This window comes from Aethalodelphis obliquidens, unplaced genomic scaffold (genome assembly GCF_003676395.1).
Source record: "Aethalodelphis obliquidens isolate GAN/ISIS:26980383/991018 unplaced genomic scaffold, ASM367639v1 scaffold5, whole genome shotgun sequence".
Taxonomy (NCBI): domain Eukaryota; kingdom Metazoa; phylum Chordata; class Mammalia; order Artiodactyla; family Delphinidae; genus Aethalodelphis; species Aethalodelphis obliquidens.
The window spans coordinates 391,155-407,716 of NW_020837949.1; the positions used below are offsets into that span (position 1 = coordinate 391,155).

Genomic DNA, 16,562 nt, shown 5'->3' on the forward strand with positions numbered 1-16,562 from the left:
TAAGTTTCATAAGGTCCCATTTGTTTATTTTTGTTTTTATTTCCATTTCTCTAGGAGGTGGGTCAAAAAGGATCTTGCTGTGATTTATGTCATAGAGTGCTCTATGTTTTCCTCTAAGAGTTTGATAGTTTCTGGCCTTACATTTAGGTCTTTACTCCATTTTGAAGCTTCTGTATATTTTAATTTGACCTGGGGTTGGCACACGTAGATTGGGTCTGGACGTTACCGTATTTTACAACTAGATGGGTGGTGGCGCTCTTAAGGATTTATTCACCGCCACTGCCCTAAGATTCTACTAGAAACGTCGTGGGGTTGAATTTTTGGGAATGAGCTTTATTTAGAATTGTCTTTGAAAAAGTAATTTATCAAGGAAGCTATATAGCTGGTATTTCTTCAGAATCCAAAGTGACCAATTATATCATTAAAAAAGGAACATTTAAGACTTAGAAACGTATTACTTATAAGCAGTATCTTAAGCTTGTAAACAAACTCTCATGCTTGTATGTACCTCTGAAGTAAAAATTTTGGGTAGTTTTGTGGTGCTATGTAGATTAGGGTACTGGCCTTTAAAAGAAAGTCACAAGATGTTGAATATACTTCAATTAAAACCAAAAAAAAAAGGAAGTCACAGAAGATAGTTTTGCCCTTTTGATGAAACGTGGTTCACGCTGGCTGCAGGGTGAGGCTCCTGCGCTGTCTGGCCGCTCCTGTCTCCATGTCCCCGCCCTGGATGCAGGCCCTCGGCCCTTGAGAGCCAGGAGCCTACAGGGCTGCCCCGCGCTGAGGCTGGGGCTGTGCCGGCGTGTGGTGTGTGGGGCTCAGTCGGCCTGCCTGGGGGCTGGGGGGAGCACTCCCCGGACCCCACCTGCCCCCCGCTTCAGCATCCCCTGCCCTGTCTGTCCGCTGGGGCAGAAGGGGGAGGAGAGAGAAGAGCCTGATGTCATCTTAACGGCCGAATCTGCCTGGCAGATCCATCATAGGCCTGTTCAGCCTGGGCTCAGGAAGCCCTCAGCCGGGAGCGTCTGGAGCTAGTTCTGCTTTCTTGGTGGGATCTGAGTTCCTCTTTTCAGAGTTTTCCCCTCAGGATATGGGTTGGGTGGGCAGGATTTTTTAGGAAAGTGATCCTGTAACTTTAGAAACCCTCACTGGGATGCCAGCTCCAGGCTCGCGGGGCCCTGCGCCTCTGGGCCACCCCTTCACACTGATGGATGGATGGTGGAAGTGGTTTCGCCAAAAAGTGAAAACTGTTACAGTTCTCAAATACTGAAGGAACCCTCCACCCCCATATTGAACCTAGACATTATTGAGAAAGCTGCACTTCTCACATTTTAGGTCAGTTTCTGTACCGTTAGAAAACACAAGCGTGCTCTATTGTAACCGGTAGTAGAAAAAAAATACAATTTGCCGTCTGGATTTTGTCATTCTAAGAATATTTAATGGCTTAAAGCATAATTTTTTGAATTGGTTCTTTTACCTTTTCACATTGCTATCTACTAAAAATCTCTGCTTTCTGTTTAATGAAATCTTACTTAGGAACTTAGCATATTTTTGTAAAGGAGAAATGGTGGCTTTCTCAGGGGACTTTAATGATAAGAGTGCTATGCTAATCACTAGAATGTAAAAAGTAAAATTAAATACAGATTGAAGTTTTGTCAATTTGTTATCTATATCATTCTCATAGTAGTATCTAAGCCTTTAGTAGTTTCATTGCTTTTTAAATTTAGCCGTAAGTCATTCCGGGTATTTAGTGCCTATTGAAAAATCTAACTTTATATAGCAACTACTTTTGTTTTTTCTGTGTGCCCTGATTAATTAAGTTAATTTGTTCGCCGTATCTTTTCCCATTACATCTGAGTAGCACAAAAATACCAGCACCTGAAATGAATCCTGCTTTGCATCTCAAGGTAGCCCCTTCCAGGAAATGGCCTGTGTGGCAAGTTGTCAGTTTGTCACAGTCACCGGACAGGGCTGGCATCTGAAGTGGATCACGCGCAGGCGAGCGTGTGGTGCTGGGGAGGCGGCCCACCCCTCTGCGCAGACAAGGAAGGATTCGCTAGAAGACACGCAGACACCTGGTGCTGTCACTCCCTGCCAGCCCACAAACCAGAGCAGCCCACGGTCGAGGGGGAGTCGATCCCATCAGACATCACACCACAGTCTTAGGGGTTCTATCTGCCTCTCCTTCCATCTCTGCCTTAGGTCTGGAATTCTGAGATGTGCTTTTAGACACAGTGCTGTTCTCTTCAGAGTGATTATGATTTGATTCTTTCACAGTACAATTTTTTGTATCTTAGGCCCTGGACCAAACGCTGTCAATAAGTGATACTGCGTCCATGGCGGGTTTGTTAGAGATCGTTGTGATTCTTTGGAGAAGCATTCACAGGAGTATGGAGAATAACAAAGAGGCCAGAGTGTACACCGTTAGCAAGTTCGCCTCTATGCTGCCAGAGTACATGAAAGCGTTTAAGGTAAGACGGGCCACCCTGCTAAGGCAGGCGCGCCAGGTCACATTTGTGCAGGACCAGCCTCTGGACCTGCTCCTCCTCTGCAGAGGCGGGGGCTGAGCCACCGTCCACCCCGCAGGACGCTTGGCCTCTCGCCCTTCACGGGGTGAGGCCACGTGTCCTCCAGCCTCCATCCCTTCACCCGGAGACTTGTCTGGGGAGCACTGGTTTTCTATCTCTAATGGCCTGACACTATTTTAGAATCTGGTTTGATTTGCTGGGAATTGAGAAAGGGGAGTTTGTGAACATCAAGATGTAGTAGCACCTTGGTTTTGTGGGCAATTTTAGGCATTTGACAGCATCCGGCAAGCACATGTTTCTGAAGTATCCGAGTTGTGTCTGTGTTATTGAGACAGACAGAACTGTGTGCATAACTTCTGTTTGGAGGAAGGAAACCTCCTCATTCCTTGACTTTCTATTTCTGAGTAAAGGCCATATTTCAAAACCGATGGAAATAAAACTGCTATGTAGAAATGTGAATTTATTCCTAATTGTGAAGAAAGCGCGGCTTAAATATAGAAAGGTCATAGGTCTTAGGAATCACCCTTCTCTTGGTAAAGTTTACTTTTGGTTCTTCTACAACTGCTTATGTGACCTTGGACCTCTTAGCTTTTCTGAGCCGTATTTCTGTGACTGTTATGTCTCCGAGCTCCATCCTGCGTCTGAAATGCAAACGTGACCTGTCTGTGAGGGTAGATAGTCAAGGCTGCCCAAGTCACTAGGACATTTAAAAGCTCAGATAATCACATGGGGCTGAGAATTAGAAGATAAACATAGAGGCCATAGGATGCCAGACGAGATGGCAGGTGAACGGTGTGGCCTGGGTGTGTCCAGGAAAAGGGAGGTGGTGAATTAAGTCTTTAATCCCGAATTATTCTGGCCAGAGAGCTTCTCTGCCCTCAGTACCTCCCAGAACCTTGTGGTTGGCCCATAAGTAGGTAAGGCATCTGTAAGCCACACATGGAGTGGAATCAGGAGTAGCTGCCAGCCGACTGTTGTAACATCAAGAAAACATTTTCTTTATTGGGAGTTGGGGGTGAGGGTGGGTTCACTCTGACTGAATGCAGGTTAATTACAGGCCAGATGGTGACATTGCACCTGTTTCTGTTTCATGTATATGTCCAGGAAAATTGTTGTTTCTTTTCCTTTTAGGGCCCATCTTCCTTCATCCTCTCATCCAACCAAGGGTGTTTCTTATTAAGTGATCTTGATGGAGTCTGGTCTGTCTGCTCTGTTACTGTGATAATACTAGTGGTGGTGATGTAGCTGCAGTGGGGCCCGAGGTGGCATCCTCACTTGGTTCCTGCCAAAGTCCCGCCCTCAGAGACCAGCCCTTCTCCGTGTGTTGTACCAGCTGGTTGGGGTGTGGCATCTCATGGGACTTGGGTTTGGCCAGGTAGCTCCATTGCACTGCGCTGTCTTCCTAAGGTGTTCTATTCTGATTATTTTACTTAGGAACTTTTCTGACTAGTTTCATTCCCTTGAGTTTTATACTCAGGACACACTGAGTATATAGAGTTGCGTTTTTTTTCCTTTCATCGGTATTGTTTTTCAAATACCAGTCAGTGCCTTGACAGCAAGGACTTTTGTCTCTTCTGGTTACTGCTGTATTCCAAGGATCTCCTGGTACACAGTAGGTGCTTAATAAATATTTGCTCAAATAATTCATCACAGAAAGTAGTAAAGTGTCCTATAAAAGTTTGAGAAGACTTATCAAACCTAATGCTTCCCAAGGGGTTAAGTCCTCCTGTTGTGTGTTGAGAGCATCACTCTAATTCCTACCAAGCAGCTTTGAAAATGGGTTCCTGGGAGTCATGGGGCCCTCGGGATCCCATTGTTTACGTTCCCTGTTGCTGTGTGTCTTTTCATGCTTTCAGGATGATCGCTGCAAGACCCCTCTGTCTGTGCTGGCCTCCCTGATGCCGGCCTCGGCTGTGCCCACCTTCAGGTGCCCGCCCTCTCCGTGCACTCCTGGTCTCACTTGGCGACTCCTGCGTGACCTTCAAGCCCCCAGTGCTGTGCTCCCTGCCCCTGGCCTCCTCCCCTGTGGCAGGGAGAGCAGGGGATGTGGCTTCCAGGGCTCCGGGACTGCTGAGGGACACAGGAAGCCACCACGGGAAACTGAGAGTCTGGCGTTGTTCAAGTGCCAGATGGTGAGACGTGAGCCATCCCGCCGTCCACCACGGAGCCTTGGCCACACGTGACTCTGAGTGCTTAGAATGTGGAGTCTGGGTTGGGGCAAGCTGTGTGTGCATCCTGGTGTGATGCAGACTCGGGGACCTGGTGTGAAAGAGGGATGTAACATGCTTCATCAGTAGTTTTCTACAGTGACCATGTCTTAAAGGATGTTGGGGGTAGGCTGGGCTAAATAAGACACATTATTGAAATTAATCTTGCCTTTTTAGACGTGGCTTCTAGGACCTTTATAATGACACACGTGGCCTGCTTTTGTGGCTCACATTGTGTTTTTTATTGGGCAGCATTGCGCTAGGGTGTTGGTTATTAACTCAGTAAAAATTACTTATTTTTATTCATATTTATAAAAGAAAAGAATGTTTTGATGCTAAACAAAAAGTATTGTCCCCAGATTACGGATCTTTACTCTAGAGTCTGACAGAGGCAACACAGAAACAAAAGGCCAGGGTTTGTAAGTGCCTGGTGTGTCCTCGGTGCCTCACATCTAGGGGCCCCTGAAGCTGCTTTCAGAGTCAGCATTTTGTACTGGACCTTGTCCTGCGTAGTAATTGTGGGAAAACAGTGTATTTTTCCTGCGGTAGAGAACGTCTGAGAGTTCCCATGATAGGAAGGGCTTATGTACCCTCAGTTTTTAGCTTCTTCATTTTCCCCGCCTTTTAGAAAAGTGAGAAATTGCTATTGAGATATTAGATATGATTTTATATATGTGGCATTTTCAGCTGTGGTGTGATTTCCACACTAAGAAACCAAGAGGAAGGAACAGCCGACAAGAGCTACTGTATTCTGTTAGACTGTCTCTGCTCCTGGGGGCAAGTGGGACACATCCTGGAGCTTGTTTGTGACTCGCTGCCGGAAGAGCAGCCTCAGAGCAAGGTACACTTGTGTCATTTTTAAAGTTTGCTGAAGGAGGGTAGCTGTATGCTAGAACTCACGTGCTTTCCTGCTATGTGCCTCACTCACTCTGCGCTTTCAGGGTAACTCCGCGTCTAAGCGGAAGGTGCGGGTCCAGGACCCGCGCCCAGTCAAACCCGGGCTGGCGCTGGTCTACGTTGAGTACTTGCTGACCCACCCGAAGAATCGCGAGTGCCTGCTTTCCGCGCCCCAGAAGAAACTGAACCGTCTTTTGAAAGCCCTTGAAACATCCAAGGTAACTTTGTAGAACAGATGCAGATGCCGTGGAAGTTGAGCGATAGGGTAAGGTCTAAGTTTTCCACGTTTATAGTGTAAAATTTTCACCTGGGGGCGGGATGGGACTGGGTGAACACTTTCAGGCCCCGGTCTTTCTAGCAAGTCGTGTTCAGAGCCCAGTGTCCTGTTGAGGCCAACTCTGAGGATGAGCCGGTCTGTCGGAACAGGCCCGACAGCAGGAAGACGGCCCGCCACCCCAGGTCCCCTTGCTCTGGCCCTGCTCATCGACGAGGGAATTCCAGCCCCCTGAGTCCTGGGCAGGCTTTTCTAGGGCCCTTTGGAGAGCGAGTCCCGTGAATTTCCCATCTCCTCTCCCCGTCCTGGCTCTTCAGCCGTCTCCTCCAGGCCAGCCCTCGGAAGCAGCCTGTTACTGACACTGCTGCCAGAGGCTCCCGCCTATCAGCACCAGACATCGGATGTCGGCGGGTTGGAGGTGGGCAGCGGGGGCTGCAGGGGGCAAGGGCTGGACGAGCTTGATCCTGAGGGCTCCTTGAGCAGCACCTATGAAAAGGTGTCTTCTTGTCCCTTTACGGGAGGCTTGGAGGAGGGAGGATACTCGCCCTGCTGCTCTGGCAGCCCTCTCCAGGCGCAGCTGTGTCCTCACTTCATGCGCTGCCTGCTGAGCCGGAACCTAGCCTGCAGATGTCCTGTTTCACAGGTGGATCTGGAATCGATTTTGCAGTCGCCAGGTGGGAGCCCTCACCACCTGAGTGAAGGCACTGCCCTGCTAGCCTTCAGCCTCCACTGTCGGTTGAGTATCCATCTTCAGCATGAGGTGCGTCCACCAGCTTGGGTCAGGACATGGGGCGAATTGGCCCAGCGGCTCTGTGACTAACCTGTCTTCTGTTGTTGTTGGACAGTCCTGCTCAGAAGGCAAAGTTTACCTGTCCACTTTGGAAGACACTGGGTTTTGGTTAGAAAGCAAAGTTTTATCTTTTATCCAAGATCAAGAAGAAGAATATCTGAAGCTTCACAGGGTCGTTTATCAACAGATTATCCAGGTTAGAAGTCTTTAGACACAGAGACCCTTCTCCAAATTGTGATGTGCTTCCAGGTTTTATTTTCTAATTTAAAGCTTTAACTTTAGTCAGTACTGCTGCTCTTCTTAAACACTTACAGTGGCATCTGAATATCTAGAGTTTATCTTTTTTTTTTTTGTATGTTTATTTATTTATTTCTTAGTAGTCATCCATTTTATACACATAGTGTATACATGCCAATCCCAATCTCCCAATTCATCCCACCACCACCACCCCGCCGCTTTCCCCCCTTGGTGTCCATATACGTTTGTTCTCTGCATCTGTGTCTCAATTTCTGCCCTGCAAACCAGTTCATCTGTACCATTTTTCTAGGTTCCACATGTACGCGTTAATATACGATATTTGTTTTTCTCTTTCTGACTTGCTTCGCTCTGTATGACAGTCTCTAGATCCATCCACATCTCTACAAATGACCCAATTTCATTCCTTTTATGGCTGAGTAATATTCCATTGTATATATGGACCACATCTTCTTTATCCATTCATCTGTCGATGGGCATTTAGGTTGCTTCCATGACCTGGCTATTGTAAATAGTGCTGCAATGAACATTGGGGTGCATGTGTCTTTCTGAATTATGGTTTTCTCTGGGTATATGCCCAGTAGTGGGATTGCTGGGTCATATGGTAGTTCTATTTGTAGTTTTTTTAAGGAACCTCCATACTGTTCTCCATAGTGGCTGTATCAATTTACATTCCCACCAACAGTGCAGGAGGGTTCTCTTTTCTCCACACCCTCTCCAGCATTTGTTGTTTGTAGATTTTCTGATGATGCCCGTTCTAACTGGTGTGAGGTGATACCTCATTGTAGTTCTGATTTGCATTTCTCTAATAATTAGTGATGTTGAGCAGCTTTTCATGTGCCTCTTGGCCATCTGTATGTCTTCTTTGGAGAAATGTCTGTTTAGGTCTTCTGCCCATTTTTGGATTGGGTTGTTTGTTCTTTTAATATTGAGCTGCATGAGCTGTTTATATATTTTGGACATTAATCCTTTGTCCCTTGCTTCATTTGCAAATATTTTCTTCCATTCTGAGGGTTGTCTTTTCGTCTTGTGTATGGTTTCCTTTGCTGTGCAAAAGCTTTTAAGTTTCATTAGGTCCCATTTGTTTATTTTTGTTTTTATTTCCATTACTGTAGGAGGTGGATCAAACAATATCTTGCTGTGATTAATGTCAAAGAGTGTTCTTCCTATGTTTTCCTCTAAGAGTTTTATAGTGCCCGGTCTTACATTTAGGTCTCGAATCCATTTTGAGTTTATTTTTGTGTATGGCGTTAGGGAGTGTTCTAATTTCATTCTTTTACACGTAGCTGTCCAGTTTTCCCAGCACCACTTATTGAAGTGACTGTCTTTTCTCCATTGTATACCTTTGCATCCTTTGTCATAGATTAGTTGACCATGGATGCGTTGGTTTATCTCTGGGCTTTCTATCCTGTTCCATTGATCTATGTTTCTGTTTTTGTGCCAGTACCATATTGTCTTGATTACTGTAACTTCGTAGTATAGTCTGAAGTCAGGGAATCTGATTCCTCCAGCTCCTTTTTTTCCCCTCAAGACTGCTTTGGCTCTTCGAGGTCTTTTGTGTCTCCATACAAATTTTAAGATTTTTTGTTCTAGTTCTGTAAAAAATGCCATTGGTAATTTGATAGGGATTGCATTGAATCTGTAGATTGCTTTGGGTAGTATAGCCATTTTCACAATATTGATTCTTCCAATCCAAGAACATGGTATATATCTCCATCTGTTGGTATCATCTTTAATTTCTTTCATCAGTGTCTTATAGTTTTCTGCATATAGGTCTTTTGTCTCCCTCGGTAGGTTTATTCCTAGGTATTTTATTCTTTTTTTGCAATGGTAAATGGGAGTGTTTCCTTAATTTCTCCTTCAGATTTTTCATCATTAGTGTATAGGAATGCAAGAGATTTCTGTGCATTAATTTTGTATCCTGCAAATTTACCAAATTCATTGATTAGCTCTAGTAGTTTTCTGGTAGCATCTTTGGGATTCTCTATGTATAGTATCATGTCATCTGCAAATAGTGACAGTTTTACCTCTTCTTTTCCAGTTTGTATTCCTTTTATTTCTTTTTCTTCTCTGATTGCCGTGGCTAGGACTTCCAAAACTACGTTGAATAATAGTGGCAGGAGTAGACATCCTTGTCTTGTTCCTGATCTTAGAGGAAATGCTTTCAGTTTGTCACCATTGAGAATGATGTTTGCTGTGGGTTTGTTGTATATGGCTTTTATTATGTTGAGGTAGATTCCCTCTATGCCCATTTTCTGGAGAGTTTTTATCATAAATGGGTGTTGAATTTTGTCAGAAGCTTTTTCTTATTTATTGAGATATCATATGGTTTTTATTCTTCAGTTTGTTAATATACTGTATCACATTGATTTGCGTATATTGTAGAATCCTTGCATCCCTGGGATAAATCCCACTTGATCATGGTGTATGATCCTTTTAATGTGTTGTTGGATTCTCTTTGCTAGTATTTTGTTGAGGATTTTTACATTTATATTCATCAGTGATATTGGTCTGTAATTTTCTTTTTTTGTAGTACCTTTGTCTGGTTTTGGTGTCAGGGTGATGGTGGCCTCATAGAATGAGTTTGGGAGTGTTCCTTCCTCTGCAGTTTTTTTGGAAGAGTTTGAGAAGGATGGGTGTTAGCTCTTCTCTAAATGTTTGAAAGAATTCACCTGTGAAGCTATCTGGTCCTGGACTTCTGTTTGTTGGAAGATTTTTAATCACAGTTTCCATTTCATTACTTGTGATTGGTCTGTTCATATTTTCTGTTTCTTCCTGGTTCAGTCTTGGAAGGTGATACCTTTCTAAGAATTTGTCTATTTCTTCTAGGTTGTCCGTTTTATTGGCATAGAGTTGCTTGTAGTCGTCTCTTAGGATGCTTTGTATTTCTGTGGTGTCTGTTGTAACTTCTCCTTTTTCATTTCTAATTTTATTGATTTGAGTCCTCTCCCTCTTTTTCTTGATGAGTCTGGCTAATGGTTTATCAATTTTGTTTATCTTCTCAAAAACCAGGTTTTAGTTTTATTGATCTTTGCTTTGTTTTCTTTGTTTCTGTTTCATTTATTTCTAGTCTGATCTTTATGATTTCTTTCCTTCTGCTAACTTTGGGTTTTGTTTCTTCTTTCTCTAGTTCCTGTAGGTGTAAGGTTAGATTGTTTATTTGAGATTTTTCTTGTTTCTTGAGGTAGGCTTGTATGGCTATAAACTTCCCTCTTAGAACTGCCTTTGCCGCATCCCATAGGTTTTGGATCGTCGTGTTTTCATTGTCATTTGTCTCTAGGTATCTTTTGATTTCCTCTTTGATTTCTTCAGTGATCTCTTGGTTATTTAGTAACGTATTGTTTAGCCTCCATGTGTCTGTGTTTTTTACGTTTTTTTCCCTGTAATTGATTTCTAATCTCATAGCGTTGTGGGCAGAAAAGATGCTTGGTAAGATTCCAGTTTTCTTAAATTTACTGAGGCTTGATTTGTGACCCAGGATGTGATCTATCCTGGAGAATGTTCCGTGCATACTTGAGAAGAAGGTGTAATCTGCTGTTTTTGGATGGAATGTCCTATAAATATCAATTAAATCTATCTGGTCTATTGTGTTATTTAAAGCTTCTGTTTCCTTATTTTCATTTTGGATGATCTGTCCATTGGTGTAAGTGAGGTGTTAAAGTCCCCCACTCTTTTTGTGTTACTGTCAATTTCCTTTATAGCTGTTAGCAGTTGCCTTAGGTATTGAGGTGCTCTTATGTTGGGTGCATATATATATATATAATTGTTATATCTTCTTCTTGGATTGATTCCTTGATCATTATGTAGTCTCCTTATCTATTGTAACATTCTTTATTTTAAAGTCTTATTTTATCTGATATGAGTATTGCTACTCCAGCTTTCTTTTGATTTCCATTTGCATGGAATATCTTTTTCCATCCCCTCACTTTCAGTCCGTATATGTGTCCCTAGGTCTGAGGTGGGTCTCTTGTAGACAGCATATATATGGGTCTTGCTTTTGTATCCATTCAGCAAACCTGTGTCTTTTGGTTGGAGCATTTAATCCATTCACGTTTAAGGTAATTATCAATATGTATGTTCCTATGACCATTTTCTTAATTGTTTTGGGTTTGTTTTTGTAGGTCCTATTCTTCTCTTGTGTTTCCCACTTAGAGAAGTTCCTTTAGCATTTGTTGTAGAGCTGGTTTGGTGGTGCTGAATTCTCTTAGCTTTTGCTTGTCTGTAAAGCTTTTGATTTCTCCATCGAATCTGAATGAAATCCTAGCTGGGTAGAGTAATCTTGGTTGTGGGTTCTTCCCTTTCATCACTTTAAGTGTATCATGCCACTCCCTTCTGTCTTGTAGAGTTTCTGCTGAGAAATCAGTTGTTAACCTTATGGGAGTTCCCTTGTATGTTATTCGTCGTTTTTCCCTTGCTGCTTTCAGTAAGTTTTCTTTGTCTTTGATTTTTACTAATTTGAGTACTATACGTCTCAGCGTTTTTCTCCTTGGGTTTATCCTGTATGGGACTCTCTCTGCTTCCTGGACTTGGGTGGCTATTTCCTTTCCCATGTTAAGGAAGTGTTTGACTATAATCTCTTCAAATATTTTCTCAGGTCCTTTCTCTCTCTCTTCTCCTTCTGGGACCCCTGTAATGCGAATGTTGTTGCATTTAATGTTGTCCCAGAGGTCTCTTAGGCTGTCTTCATTTCTTTTCACTCTTTTTTCTTTATTCTGTTCCACAGCAGTGAATCCCACCATTCTGTCTTGCAGGTCACTTATCGGTTCTTCTGCCTCAGTTATTCTTCTATTGAGTCCTTCTAGTGTATTTTTCATTTCAGTTACTGTGTTGTTCATCTCTGTTTGTTTGTTCTTTTATTCTTCTAGATCTTTGTTAAACATTTCTTGCATCTTCTCGATCTTTGCCTCCATTCTTTTTCCGAGGTCCTGGATCATCTTCACTGTCATTATTCTGAGTTCTTCTTCTGGAAGGTTGCCTATCTCCATTTCATTTAGTTATTTTTCTGGGTTTTTATCTTGTTCCTTCATCTGGTACATAGCCCTCTGCCTTTTCAACTTGTCTTTCTTTCTGTGAATGTGGCTTTTGTTCCACAGGCTGCAGGATTGTAGTTCTTGCTTTTGTTGTCTGCCCTCTGGTGGATGAGGCTGTCTTAGAGTTTATTTTTTTGCAAAGCATAAACTGCATAATTTTAATGTAATTTGACACATTGCACGTAACACGTGTTCAGTAATGTTTGTGGATAACATAAAATGTGTTTCTAGATTTCTTATGGAAAGAGAAATGAGAATTAATGTATTTTTATGGAAATTCCTTTTTAAGCATCTTTGTAGACATCTGCTTTATGAGACCCCTAGTGGTACCCTTAGATGTTAGGACCTTGACCAGCAGGATGTCCCCTCTTGTCCCTTCTGTGGCTTTTGATGGGAAATCACATCAGCATGTCTACCTCTCTTACAGACCTACCTGACTGTATGCAAGGATGTCATTGTGGTCGGCCTTGGTGACTGTATGTTTCAGACACAGCTTTTACAGCGGAGCCTGGGAATCATGCAAACAGGTACTGCGTTTATTAAAGGACTAGTTTAGAGTGACTAGCAGTCAGAACCAGCCCCTCTCTCCCTCCCTCACTTCGCTGGTCAGGACTCTTGTTTTTAAGTGATAGATGTGTAGCACAAACTAGCTGACACCAAAAGAGGAATTAACAGGCTGAGGCAGCCAGGAAGTTCAGAGGTGTTTCTGGCTCGGACGTGACCAAGTGCGGAGTCTCTGGCAAGGTCTTGTGCTCCTCCCCCGGTGGTTTGCGTGATTGCAGCTGCTTTGCCGTGTGGTCACCAGCACGGCCCCAGCCTGTCTGCTGCTCCTGTCTGGTGTCTGTCATCGTCTGCGTGCAAGTCAGGAGCTGTTTAATGTCCCCCCCCCCGCCCCCCGAGACCACTGGGAAGTTGCTGTCACCCCAAGGACAGGATCCCTGGTAACTCATACCATGGCGTCCACACAAGTTAAATGTGTTCAGTGAGTGAGTGAGAAGTTGGCCTCCTTCCAGGTGGGCTGGGCTTCGATTATCTGGAGCATCGCATCCAGGGGGGCCGGGCCAGATCCTTGCAGCCCCGTCTCATTGTGGCGGGGGGAGTGTGGGTGGACCCAGGATGCCTCCTCTGCCTCGGGTCATGGGCTGGCTGAGAAGGGCACCGCAGGGCTGTGACCCCTGCCCGCTGCCTCCCTGGGGCAGCCGAGTCGGCACAGAACACCCAACTGTTGCTACAGTTGGTTCTTCCTGAGATCCCTAGAAGCTTGGAAATGCATAATTTGAATTTCTTTAAGCCTAAATATTTGCTAACAGAGATTGAAAGTATTATCATTTACCAAATTCAACAGGAAGTTTGCAGTTAGCTCTCTGGGGTCTTTTGCTGTAGTCTTGACTATCGTTGTGCAGACCCCAGGGAAGTCTTGGCCACAAACCCCACAGCTTCTTTCTTTCATGGTTCTGCCCCTGAGGTTGGCACTTGGCCTGCATGGGTGCTGGGGTGGCAGTCACTCTGCTCTGCTGTCTCGAGTGTACGTGTCCTTAATCTGTAATTACAAGCAAGATTTTACATCATTTGGTTACAATATCCACAAAGACTAAATATTAAATAGAACAAATGTTTTTTGTTTTAAAATCTTTTTCCTTTGTTTAAGTCTTTATAACTCTCACTTTCTATTGTGAAAACAGCGTTTTAAACTTAAGCTTAATGATTGAAACATTAAAGATGATTTGCATTGTTAAACTCAATTTATCATTTAAGAATTATTTTCCCCTAAGGATTAAATCTATTTTTAGTATTTATAAAATTTTCCAAGGAGCTAATAAGAATTTTAGATCTCCAATGTAGCCCGTAAGCTACTGACCTTACCTTCAACCAAGCTGAAATGATCTTTGTATTTATACATTCTAACAATCGGGATTTCCCAGGAGAGAATCAACTGTGTGCTCATTCTTTGTAGTCCTGTTACAAATGAGATTAGACTTTGCAGTTTTGCTAGGTAAGCCCAGAGCCTGTTCTCTGGACTTGCTCTACTTGAAAGAGTCCTAATAGAACATTTAAATTTAAAACTCAGTCACATTTATATTATTAACATTTGAGCATGGCGTTCTCCATGCTGAAATGCATATTCTGGAAGAGACGTCCTTGAATACAGCTGAGTTCCCACATATAACCCAGATGTAAACAGCTCAGTTCAAAAATGCACGTGTTTCTGCTATAACACAACATGTGTGTTTTGAAAAACTCTGTGTGTTCTGCAAAATCAGGCACTGGAAGTGACGGGGCTTGTGAGAGAAGATGCCTGCGGTGGACTGTGGGCCGGTGCCGCGTGACAGCACCAGGAAATGATAATGCCCCCAAAAGTAATTAGCACGACTACGAGGAAGGTTGAATTCCTAATAAGTAAATATTACAGTAAATAATGGGCTTTGTGGTCAGTGCAAAGGTAAAGGGGGATTGATGAGGACCACAGCCTCCTGTGTAGAGCTGGGCAGGAGGGGCTTGCAGGACAGCACACCCCATCTGAGACAGAAAGGGGCCTGGGTCCACGTGGCTCTCGGTGGCTGCTGCCCTGAGATGGGCTAGTGAGCGTCTCCTTGCGTACAGACTCATGGTGGCCTGAGATGCTGACCGTCGGTGCTGGGCCGCGTGACCCCCCAGCTTAGCCATCCCTGTGCACCAGTCACTCTAGAGAAGCAAGAACTTCCAAAGTGAGGGCCTTCTGTTTCCCATGGCTGCAAATCCTGACCTACCTTAGTAACTTATCATACTCTGCTTAACCACTACCTGTATATATTTGGTTATAACGCACATATGGCTTGAATGTAATGAAATAACTTTCAACTAAAACTTTCAACATTTCAGATTTTTGTCAGTAGTAAAGACACTAGTTAGTATGAGGTTCTCCCACTGCACCAGGACCTTGAGGGTGGATGCAAGGGGACAGGCCCCCTTGTCCTCAGAGCCCGTCACCCTCAGCGTGTTGGCCTCTGCTGAGCTGCTGCCTCACTGCCTGCTTCACTGAAATGACTGATATGTGGAGAATGTATCTCTCTGCCTTCTTCTAGATAAAGAGATTTGTTTCTTGAAAGTTTCTGTTAAGTTTGCAAAGACTCTCCAAACTTTGTGTTGATTCTGGTAGTGCCATACACCTTTTGAGGGGCAAACTCAACTGGAACATGACCATTTCTTTTATTACTTTAGTAGATAGATTTGGATTTGGGGTTAGTTTCTTACTTCTGTCTCAAGCAGAGCTTCTATGTCTATTAATCTCTTTCATAAATCAAGGAGCTTCCCTATTAGGGCCACATGATTCCTATGTAAGGTAGGAGAGGTCATAACGCTTTGTCCCCTAGATACTAATCTTTTAACGAGGAACATTATTTCTGTGCTTTTCTATGTGACAGGTTTTTAAAAAATATACATGTATAGTTTATATAGTATATACTTTTAAATGTATATAAGGAAGAATCATGGTTCCGGCCCAGTCCACCAGGGATGCAGCCCTGCATACGGACCTGAAGGTTAGTCAGTGGTGGGCAGTGCGAGGTGCAGCATGGGTGCAGAGTGGGGCAGGGGCATGGGAGGGCGCGGCCTCTGGCTCTGTTTGCAGTGCAGCTTACAGGCCAGTCTGCGTAGAAACAAAAAAGAAAATTGAAGGTCCTCAGCATGAATTGTAGAATTGAGTTCACACTCTGAAAACATTTTACCAAATTTTTACCAAATCATTGCCACACAGGAAAGGAGAGAAAGACACCAACAAACTACACAGTGTTGGGGATGTAACAGAGTTGGCCTTGGAGATTCTTAGGTCATAGTCTGAGAGCTCTAGGGCCTTTCCTCTCAGACCCGTCAGCGATGTCACCATCGTGTGAAAAAGTAAGACACATCCTCTACCCAGGTGTTCAGGGAACCACACTGTCCACACATGCAGTGCTTCTCAGTGCCTGAGCCAGGTGGGCTGTTACTGTTATTGAAGGCATCGGCTTTATATATTTAATAAAAGGAGCAAGTCGTAGGTATGTATGTCTGTTAGATTTTATGTTAATCTGACCAACCTGGTATTGGCTCACCAGTAACAGTCTCTTTTAAGTTACCATAATATACATGTGTTAAGTGAAAAATATATAATAATTTCAACTAAATTATGTGATTAAATAACTGATTTTTTCAACTTTCTTTCCAGTGAAGGGATTCTTTTATGTTTCATTACTTCTTGGCATTCTGAAAGAGGTAACCAGAAGCTCCTTGACGCAGAAAGCAGATTCAGAGAAAGAAGTCTCAACACTGTTTGATTTGGTGCAGAAAGTATTTCAGCAAATGTTGGAATGTATGGCGCGGAGCTTCAGGAAGCAACCAGAAGAAGGCTTGCAGGTACTGGAGCCTCCCCAGGGCGGGACAGAGGGACTAGAGGGACAGCGCCCACCTGGTGGAGCAGGGTGCGTGGAGCCAGGCCTGCTCACACGCTGGGTCTATCGGGTGGGGAGAGGTGCCACGCAGACAGGAAGTGGCTGCCAGGTGCCACCTTCAGCTGGTGCTGCCAGCCCTCTCCCTGGGGTGGCACGCTCTGGGGCAGGAGGCGAGGGAGGC

The 16,562-nt window shown here is 44.0% G+C and overlaps 1 protein-coding gene across 10 annotated transcripts in view; it reads left to right on the forward strand.

The window, feature by feature from the left end:
- The window catches only part of NCAPG2 (non-SMC condensin II complex subunit G2), a 61,413-nt gene that overhangs the window by 32,144 nt on the left and 12,707 nt on the right, over positions 1–16,562 (forward strand). For all 10 annotated transcript variants that reach the window (XM_027101354.1, XM_027101361.1, XM_027101356.1 and 7 more), the window contains 8 exons: positions 2,295–2,468; positions 4,382–4,452; positions 5,420–5,573; positions 5,674–5,847; positions 6,547–6,663; positions 6,749–6,889; positions 12,406–12,505; positions 16,159–16,346. In XM_027101354.1, the coding sequence (XP_026957155.1) occupies positions 2,295–2,468; positions 4,382–4,452; positions 5,420–5,573; positions 5,674–5,847; positions 6,547–6,663; positions 6,749–6,889; positions 12,406–12,505; positions 16,159–16,346 (1,119 nt within the window). The remainder of the gene's footprint in view (positions 1–2,294; positions 2,469–4,381; positions 4,453–5,419; positions 5,574–5,673; positions 5,848–6,546; positions 6,664–6,748; positions 6,890–12,405; positions 12,506–16,158; positions 16,347–16,562) is intronic.